At 30.2% G+C, this 11,218-nt stretch overlaps 1 protein-coding gene across 1 annotated transcript; it reads left to right on the forward strand.

Annotated features, from left to right (window-relative positions):
- The first annotated feature begins 5,187 nt into the window (after window positions 1-5,187).
- On the forward strand, window positions 5,188-7,617 carry LOC131600466 (uncharacterized). Its single transcript, XM_058872624.1, has one exon. The coding sequence runs from the start codon at window positions 5,188-5,190 to the stop codon at window positions 7,615-7,617; it is 2,430 nt and encodes an 809-aa protein (XP_058728607.1).
- The last annotated feature ends 3,601 nt before the right edge of the window (window positions 7,618-11,218 follow it).

Here is an 11,218-nt window from a genome sequence, read left to right on the forward strand (position 1 = left end):
ATTTGCATCATGCATCGAGGGGGGCCTGCTTTCCTTGAATATCCTTTAATGAGTTCAAAAGCAAGGAGAATGTGGCTATGAATATTCTGACCTGGCACAAATGCAGCCTAGTTGTTGGTCACTATGCTTCCAATAACCAAAATTTTTTAATCAAAATATTCCAATAAATTATTTTTTAATAAAAATATTATCATGATTATTTTAAATTCTTGTTAATTTACATTTAAAATAGTATTTAATTTTTAAAAATTAATTTTAGTAACTGAATATTAATAACGAAGAAATATAATTTAAATAATTTTTATTTTAATATACAATATTTTTTTTAGAAAATAATAATAATTTTAGTTTAAAAAATTATTTCAATTAAAATGAATTTAAAAATATATTTATAAATGTGTGTTATTGGATAAAATACAAAAATATGTGTCACTTATCATTAACTTTAATTTATATGATTCAAAATATTATTATATTAATATATGTTATTAATGAAGTTTATACAATTAAAATAATGTTTGCGCAATTAAATATTAAAAAAAAATATTTGTAATTGATGTCATTCCACGAAATATATTATCAATGTAAATAGGAAAAATAATATTTACAATTCAAAAAAATTTTATTCAAAAAAGGTATACGGAAAAAATTATTAATGATCTAAATATTTTTATATACGAAAATTTATAATTAATTCAGATATTTTTGTAAACGGTTACAAAACATAAATAATATTTGTATATGGGAAAAATCTATTAATGATCTAAATATTTTTAGGATAATGCTAACATGTGCCCTAAGGGCACATGTTAAGAGCTAAATGTTGAAAAAAATTCTTAAAAATTGTGCATTGTTTTCATTAAAAGTTGACAATTAATGTATTTATTACGTTTTCCAATACAAATCTTCTATTTTTAGATTTCTTAGCATGTGCCTTTAGGGAACATGTTAGCTTTATCCATATTTTTATATATGAAAAATGATATTTGTGATAAAAAACATTTGATTAAAAAATGGTATACGGGAAAAAATCTATTATTAATTTAATTATTTTTATATATGAAAATTTACTATTGATCAGATATTTTTCTAAATGATATCTAAACATAAATAATAGGGTTAAATATACAATACCCCTGTAATATTAGCGAGATTTGGTTTTAGCCCCTGGTAAATTTTTTTTTTTTAAAAACCCTTTGTAATTTCCAGATTCCGTCTATAACACCCCTGAACCCCGGATTCCTCTAAAGATTCATTTATTTTTCCAATGTGGCCTGTTTATATTGACAATGTGGCTTTAATTTTTAAAGCCACGTGGGTTTTTTTTATTTTTTATTTTTATAGAATATATTAATTAATTTTTTTTGTTTTTTATTTTTTATTTTTTAATTGTGTTTTTTAATAAGAGTGAAGTCTCATTTTAGTCCCTCACAAAAATTGTAGAGATCAGATTAGTCCTTGAGGAAAAAAAGTCACTATTAAATATCTTACAAAATTTAATCGAGCAAAGTTAGTCCCTCAACTAAAAATTAATTAGAAACATATTGGGCCATTAGGCCCATTTGTTCTAAACCTTTGTTTTCAATTCAAATATTTTTTTTCAAAATTTTCTCAGAATTCGGAAATGCACTTCCAAAAACATCAAATAGGGGTGTTTTCGAAGATGCATTTCCAAAAACACCCATTTTTAAGGGTTTCGGAAGTATATTTCCGAAAAACTGTTCATTCTGCAAAATACACAGCCGCAGAAACAAATCAAAAACCCTAAACTCTGTTCATCATCTTCTCAATCGAAGAACACATAAAAACCTCAAACACTGAAAACCCAGAAAATCAATCATCAATCATAAAACAAATGAACTCTTTGCCTTTTCTCACAAAAAAACAAAAACAATGGCACTGTCCCAATCATGAACGAAACTTCTCTTTTTTTCACTATTCAACTCCAAACACAACATCATTAATAACAACAACAGGCTATGAATCAATTAAATAACATGCGATAAACAAAGTTTAGGGTTTTTGATTTGTTTCTGCGGCCGTGTATTTTGCAGAATAAACAGTGTATCTGATCAGTGATCTCTTCCTTTTGATTTCTGTTTTTCAGAAGTATACTTCTGAAACCCCAAAAATGGATTTTCAGGAATGCATCTCTGAAAACACTCCCATTTGATATTTTCGGAAGTGATATTTTCGGAAGTGTATTTTCGAATTTTGAAAAAAAATTTAAAAAAAATTACTTCAGAAATGCATTTCCGAAGTAGAGGTGTTTTTAGTTTTTCGGTGGGGATCACTCCACAGGGGAGTCAGGAAAGAAATTTTCATATTCTTTATGAGTGTTTGTATTATAAATACTAAATTTGCTAAAATGAAAACCGATGTGGGACTATGGAAAATGAAAATGACAGCCAAAAACAAAAAGCCAAAATATTTCATATGTAGTTTTATTCAAGATTTATACTTTTTATGAACTTAAAGAGTAAATCTTATCCAAATCTCTTGATTAAAATTTAAAACTATTGGATACATTATTGTCGCTGCTTGTGTTTTTTTGCATTATGTGTCATACTTAATTTGTCAATTTTCGACAGTGCAGACTAATGAGGACAACACAAGTTTGAATGCTAAGATCTCTGAATTGCAAAGGAAATGGAGTGATATGCCTTTAGAGGAGGAGGTTGAGGAAGAAGTTGATTGTGATGACTGATTTCCTTGTTCAAATTTATGGAAAAGTGGTTTTTAAGCCGTTCGATTTTGATTTACTTGCTGAGAAAATAATCAAATGCATTGAAAAACAATTTCAAATGACATTTGGATCAAATTATATGCTGGAAAATGATTATGAGGTGATGTCAGAGATACTTGCAGCTGCTTGGTTATTAGACAAGAAAAAAGCAGTGGAAGACAGAGAAAATACCTAAAAGAGAAATGTCAAAAACCAGTGTGTTAAAAATTAAAAACCAGTGTGTTAATTCAACATGTTTCATAAATATTGTCAAAAGAGAAAATACCTAAAAGCTAACTAACTAATTTGGCAATTGAAAATATCCAGTATCTTAATGTCGTGATAGTATTATAGAAGTATTGTCATGTAGTTCCACTATCTAGTTTCAAAATGCAACAACTAGTGCATTTTATAGTCCCACATTGGTTGCTATAGACAGTGGCGGAGCCAGAAAAATTATAAAGCCTGGGCAAAAATTTATAGACTACAAATTTATTGTATATAATATATAAATAGTCATCAATCAAAATAAAAGAGACTCATCATTTTGTCAACAAAAATATAATTTAAAATAAAAGAGTTGAACAAGAAAATCGACTTACAAAACATGAAGTATGGCTTAGTATATGGACCAAGAATGTAGTGATACGGTCAATGACGATGCAGATGACAATCGACTTACAGAACTTGGGATATGACTTGGTATATGGACCAAGAGTGCGCGGGTTTATAATTTATTCAAGCATAAAAGCAAGCAAATAAAACTCAAGAAAATAAAAAAAGCAATAAAATTATTACAAGGCTTCGGAAATGAGGATGAAATGAAAGCAATACAAGTCCCATACAAACAAGCATACACAAAGGGATTAAACATGAAAATAATAAGACAGTCAAATCAAATCAAATTAAACTACAAGTGTACTAGCAAAGTGAACTAGTCTTCTAGACGAGTAATTGGATCAATTAATCGAATAAGCCTCACTTTAAGAAAGCCCAATATCAAACTATGAACGTGTGCAAGTAAGCATGTATCTCATTGCAAGAAAGGCTCACTAATGTGTCTTTCATGAAGGAGTAGTCATGAATATTAATAAAAAAATTACAAGCATAAAATATTGGAAAAATAAATTGCATAAAATACCTAAATTCAAATAAAGATGCATTAAAGTTATTAATAAATTAAATGAATTTATTTAATAAAATTAATTTAAAAAAGTAATTTTGAATTAAATAAAATTGTTTAAAATAATTAACCATTTTTTAATATATTTTTTTTCATTGTGAAATTAATAATAACAAATCAAATAATCAAGAAACTATTAAAAAAACCTAACAAAATAGCAAAAAAGGAGGTTCAAGTAGAAACATAAATTTATAACAAAAAAGAAACAAACTAAACCTAATTAGCATTTAGTTACTAATAAGAAATAATAAAAAGAATAATTACATTTGGTTAATAATAAAAAATTAAAAAAAATGAAAAATAAGAGTTGGTAAGATAACGTGGTAAAACCAAAACAGTAACGTGTCTTCTTTATAATTCTCTTAAACAATTTTTTAATATTATTAAAAGAATAAAAAAATGGCCAAAAAACAAGGGAGAAAGTTTGACTAATTAAAGAATAATTGAATATGATATTTAATTAACACAATGAAGCACCATGGACACGTGAGCTAACAACTTTAATACTCTCTGACGATGGAATTCATCTTCTCCGACAAACAAAACGCCATAGCCACCATGGCCGATTTCCAAAAAAAAAAACGCCATGGCCGATTCTCTCATCTCCAAAACTCAACAAAACAAACAAAAACTAGATACCATCAGTGGCGGAACATAGTATAGACAAGGGGGTGCCACGGCCACCCCAAACTTTTTTATTTTTTTATTTTTCATAGTGTGAATATACTAAACTACCCCTCTTTAAAATAAAAATTAACAATATTGCCATTAACTTTACCTCTTCACTTACCAAACATGTGCCCTATTCTTTTCATCAAACAAAATACTTTCTCCTTCAATTTTTTTTACGGCACCTGGGCACCACCAACTGGCAACCATCTTTCAACTCACCACGGCACCACCAACCTTATTTCATTCCGCCGAGTCCGACCACCACGGTACCAATTCTGTTCATCATCTAAAACTTACTACCTCTTGATTGATTGAGTAAGATTTAATTTATGTGTTTGTTATATTTTTGAAAAAAATAAATTTATCCTCAAACTCTCAGCTCTAGGTTTGAGTTGTAATTTGTTATAGTTTATTACTAACTTACTAAGTTGTGTAAGATTAGATTGTGATTTTAGAGTTTGATTTATGATTTTGTTGTGTTATGATTTTGATTTGGGATTAATTTAGGATTTTGTTGTGATTTTGATTTAGGTTCTTGAGATTGATTTTGGATTTTGTTGTGTTGTGTTAATTTATTTAATTGATTATGCAGCACACAAAAGTGATAATGAAGAGTAGAAAAATTGATTCTTTTTTCAAGAGGAAAGAAAGAGACGAAGAGGATTTCACACCTATCCCCGAACCTCAAAGAGTTCTTGAGAATCCAAGAATTGAAGAAAACGTTAATAGAGTTTGTTCGGATGACATTGAGAGTTCTTTAGAACGCGATCCTGGAAAACGTCCTTCAATGTGGGAATATAATGTAAATCAAATGGATGAAATACGAAGAGCTTATTTAATGTGGGGTCCATATCAAATGAATTTAGAGCAATATCCATTATCTGGTAAAGAAGATCATCAAAGACGCTTTCAACACGCTTGGTTTAGCTTTTTTCCTTCATGGTTAGAATATTCACCTTCAGAAGATGCTGCTTATTGCTTACCATGTTATCTTTTTAGCAAAAGACCAAGTGGGCGTCCTAGTTCTGATGTCTTCATTTCTACAGGTTTTAGAGGTTGGAAGAAAGTTAGAAATGGAAAGAATTGTGCATTTCTTAAACACATAGGGAAAGATCCTTGTTCACCACATAACAATGCTATGAAAGCTTGTCAAGACTTGTTGAATCAAGATGGTCACATTAGGAATATTGTTCAAGCTCAAAGTTCAATTGATATAATGAAGAATCGCCTACGTCTCAAGACTTCAATTGACACTGTTCGTTGGTTAACTTTTCAAGCGTGTGCTTTTAGAGGTCATGATGAAAGTACAACATCATTAAATCAAGGTAATTTTCTTGAATTGATAAAACTCTTAGTATGTTATAATGATGAAGTTGCAAAAGTTGTGTTGGAAAATGCTCCATCTAATAGCAAGTATACTTCACATCTAATTCAAAAAGAGATCTTGCACATTCTTTCAAGTAGGGTGAAAAAGTATATCCGTGAAGAAATTGGTGATTCCAAATTTTGTATAATTGTAGATGAAGCGCGTGATGAATCTAAAAAAGAGCAAATGTCTCTTGTTTTGAGATTTGTTGATAAAGATGGTTTTATACAAGAGAGATTTTTTGGCCTTGCACGTGTTAATGACACTACATCTTTAACTCTTAAGCAAAAAGTTTGTGATATACTTTCTCTGCATAATCTTGATGTCTCTAACATTCGTGGTCAAGGGTATGATGGTGCTAGCAATATGAGAGGAGAGTGGAACGGTTTACAAGCACTCTTTATGAAGGATTGTCCTTATGCATATTATGTTCATTGTTTTGCTCATCGGTTGCAACTTGCTTTGGTTACTGCATCAAGAGAAGTTAAACCAATTCATCAATTCTTTGAGAAGTTGACTTTAGTTGTCAATGTTGTTTGTTCTTCTACAAAGCGCCATGATGAGTTACAAGCTTCCCAATTAGATGAAATTGAACATTTATTAGAGATTGGTGAGATTGTAACGGGTAAAGGTGAAAATCAAATTGGTACTTTGAAGCGAGCAGGGGATACTCGTTGGGGATCACATTTCTCTTCTATTTCTAGCTTGATAAATATGTATGAAGCAACTTGTTCTGTTTCAAGAAAATTTGCAAAGGAAGGATTAAGTTATGCTTCACGTGGAGATGCAGATAGTGCTTATAATTATTTGAAGTCATTTGATTTCATATTCATATTGCATTTGATGAAAGAAATTATGGGGATCACAAATGTTCTTTGTCAAGCTTTACAACAACAATCTCAGGATGTAGTTAATGCTATGCATTTGGTTTGTTCAACAAAAACTCTTATTCAAGAATTAAGAGAAATTGGTTGGAATGAGTTGTTTGCTACTGTGAAGTCTTTTTGTGAAAAACATAATATTGAGATTCCTGATCTTAATGATGTCCATTCAACAACAAGATTTGGTCGTTCTCGTCTTGAAGAAAATCAGGTAACCATTGAGCATTATTTTAGAGTTGAAATATTTTTCACTACCATTGACAAACAATTGCAAGAGTTGAATAACAGATTTAGTGAGCAAGCGATTGATTTGTTAACTTTAAGTTGCGCTTTGGCTCCAACGGATAATTACAAGGCTTTTAATCTTGATACCATTTGCACTCTAGTTGAAAAATATTATCCTATGGACTTCAATGAGCAAGAGAAGATTAATTTGAAATTTCAACTTCGGCATTTTATTATTGACGCTCGTCAAGCATCAAGTTTGAATAATTTGTCAACTATTCAAGAATTATGTTCATCTTTGGTTGCAACTGAAAAGAAGGAAATTTATTATTTGATTGATAGACTGCTTCGCCTTATCATGACCCTCCCTGTATCTACAGCAACTACAGAAAGATCTTTTTCAGCAATGAAAATTATCAAGACAAGGTTGAGAAACAAAATGGAAGCTGATTTTCTAGGAGATAGCATGACGGTTAACATTGAAAGAGAAATTGCTGCAAGTATTGATTCTGAGACTATTATTGATGATTTCAAGCTACTCAAAACTCGTAGAGCATTACTTTAAGGTATTTTTATGTAATTCTTTAACTATTTCATGTTTAACTTTGTGTTTATTACAATTTTGATATTTTATATATATTATGGTATGAATATTTATTTATAATTCATAATTTAATTTGGTGGCCACCTCAAACTTTTTAGCCTAGTTCCGCCACTGGATACCATCATGTACGGTTTTTTCCTCTCATCACAATCATACAGTTAGTCAGTTACCCCTCTTCTTGCCCTTTCTAATTTTTTTTGCTTTTTTTTTTTTAAAACTTTTTTGGGTCAAATTCAAAAAATAATTGGGCCAGAGCCTGGGCATGTGCCCAGCCTGGCCAGGCCCAAGAACCGCCTATGGCTATAGAAATAGAATTATTGTTTATAAGTGAATCAAATGCATTGGTAATAATATGTTAGTAAGTGGGTTGCTTTTGAATTATAACTAATTTTAGGTCCAAATGTTATTTTGATACTCAAAACCGTCCCCGCGGATCCCCAAGGTTTATGCGGAGATTCATAAACATTTCACCAAAATTTTAAATTAAAAAAAATTAAAATAATAATTTAGATCTTACTCTTTTACTACCAATACATATATATTTTTAAATTTGTATATAAGATTAATTATATGAAATGACAAATAAACTTACATAATAATTTAAAGTTATATATAAATTAAGGACATTATGCTATTTTAGGCGGGGCGGGGACTCCACGGGGCGGGGGATATTTACGTCACCCCGTCCCCGAAGTGTCTTTGGGGAGACTTTGTTCCCCATCCCTGTCCCCGCAGGGGGAAAGTTCTCCGTCTTTGGGGCCCCAAACGGAGAATCTCTACGAAGATCCCCCTAACGGAGGCAAGTTGACATCCCTACATTCAAAGGTTATAACGAAGGTATCTGAGTATTACGAGGGGAAAAATGGTATTTATTATCCAAAAATTTTGATTCAATTTTTTTTATTTAAAATAAATATATTATGTACAAAAATGCACCTACCAAACCAGAATCCGTGCGTATACAAGGGTTTGTTACTAGTTTGTATAATGAAATACACAGTTGAATTGAAAGTTATTATCATATATATCATATATATAAAATTTAATATCAATTAAAAATTATTTGATATGTTAAAGAGATAGATCAAAATTATCTGTTTAGATGAAATTTCGTAAGACATTAATTTTTACGTATTTTATTTTTTTTTGTTTTATCACCACTGATTTAGTCCGGTTCGGGGGTCACTTCTGCCATCAAGTGGTTCCAGCCCCCTCCCGATCGCAGTTGCGGGGGATCGAACCGTAGTTCTTCCTACTAAGTCCAGCGTCAATCACCACTTTTACGTATTTCATTGACGTAAAATATTTCTGATTGATATTAAATTTTAATTAATATGTTATGTAGTTAATTTAATTATGTATGCAAACTTTATGCACGGAGACGATTATGTATGTATATATAAATCAAGGGTTGGGATTAATGGCATGATGGAAGCTGCAGGCAAACAGAAGCAGAGAATCCAGATTCATAAAGAAAATGGATCTTCTCCAGCTGTTTGTGTTCAACCATCTCTCATGTTGGTGATCGGATGGACACAAAATTATGAAAAGAAAAAAGAATAAGTTAAATTAATTTTGAAATAAGAAAATATATAAATGAAGGGTTGTGATTAATGGCATGATGGAAGCTGCAGGCAAACGGCAGTAGAGAATTCAGATTCATAAAGAAAATGGATCTTCTCCAGCTGTTTGTGTTCAGCCATCTCTCATGTTGGTGATTCAATGGACACAAAATTACGAAAAGCAAAAAGAATAAGTTAAATTAATTTTGAAATAAGAAAATATATAAATGAAGGGTTGGGATTAATGGCATGATGGAAGCTGCAGGCAAACAACAACAGAGAATCTAGATCCGTATATAAATAATGCTGATTTATATCCGATTTATGAGCACATGATTGGAGGATGGGTATGCAAGGATTCTTGACTCACGAGTTACGAGTTTTGGGTATGCTGATTTATATCCAATTTATGACCAGAATTCATAGGTCTACTCCTATAATTCTGGCAGTTACGAGTTTTGGGCCTAAACTCACGACTTAGTCCAAAAACTCGGATTCTTGGCCACGGCTAGGGGCATTATATAAACTCTCTCCCTTGAGAGGGTCAGGTAACACATTTCTCAAACCCTAAACACTTACACGTACACTTAATGCATTATATATCAAGGGAAATGCTAACTCGTGCCCTTGGGGCACTCTTTAAGTGATTAAAGTGGTAAGTTCTTTTAAAAATGTGTGTATTTAATACATTGAAAATGTATTGAAAATTGAAACATTGACTTTTATAAAGAATATTTTCTTTAATTAGCATGCTTAAAGAGTGCCCTGAGGACACCCGTTAGCAAGACTCATATATCAATCATATATTTAAAGGGTGATTGATATTTAAATCAAAAAGACTGAACAATTACGTCTAAGGCTACGACAATGTCTAAGGCTTACTGAGGAAAGTCCCATTTTTGATAGTTGAACTTAAAAGAATCTTAAACGAACAAAAATAGGTAGTTTGTTGGTTTAGAATGAGGTAATATGTTGACGAAAGTAGATATCACCATTATTTTCTATTCGTTTCTACAAAGCAGACTTCTCGTGATTAACCTAAACTAAAAACCTACATGAGCAAGTCTAAAATAGAATTTATAGTTTTAAATCCCTTTTTTTAAATGGTTAAAAATTAACCGGAATAAAGTCAAAAACAGACGTTGTCTTACCTAAACACTAACCACTAAGATAAGAGAATTTGATACTCCAAATATTCTCAACAAAACAATAATTCTTAATGATAGAAATCGCGCACCTGCGACTTATCACTTATATTAAATATAAAACAACATACATTATATATGAAAACAACATATATTATATATGAAAACAACTTAATTAAAGTAAATAAACTTACAAATTTAAGAAATTTCTTTCCCCACCTCCTAACCTTCTTAGTCACCTCTGGAAAATTTACCAAAATACCCCTTGTTTCGGAAATACATTTCCGAAAACATATTTATATTGGGAAAAAAAGGTGTTTTCGGAAATGCACTTCCGAAAACACGAAAAAAAGTATTTTCAGAGATGGATTTCCGAAAACACCCCTTTTTTGAGTTTTCAGAGATGCATTTCCGAAAACACCCTTTTTTAGGAGAGGGGTGTTTTCGGAGATGCATATCTGAAATATTCCAAGACCAAATTGGTCTTGGAATGTTTCGGATATACACTTCCGAAAAAATTCAATAATTATTAAAAAATTAAAATCAAAGTGAATCAATACAATTAATAGGTATAAAATGAAAGTGAATCAATAAAATGAAGGTGAATCAATAAAATCAAGGTGAATCAAAATTTCCTAAAACAATTTTAAAGTTACAAATTATTTCATAAGTAAATTTTGAATTATATAAAATTAAATATAAAATTTATTCATTAAATAAGATTAAGACAAAATCTTTTTTTAATTTTTTTAAACTAAATAAAAAATTATAACTCATTTTTAATTATGAATCAGAATAGAAATATATAAATATATAATCATAATTATTAATTTTGTAAGTGAAATATATAAATAT

This window comes from Vicia villosa, linkage group LG4, assembly GCF_029867415.1.
Source record: "Vicia villosa cultivar HV-30 ecotype Madison, WI linkage group LG4, Vvil1.0, whole genome shotgun sequence".
NCBI lineage: Eukaryota > Viridiplantae > Streptophyta > Magnoliopsida > Fabales > Fabaceae > Vicia > Vicia villosa.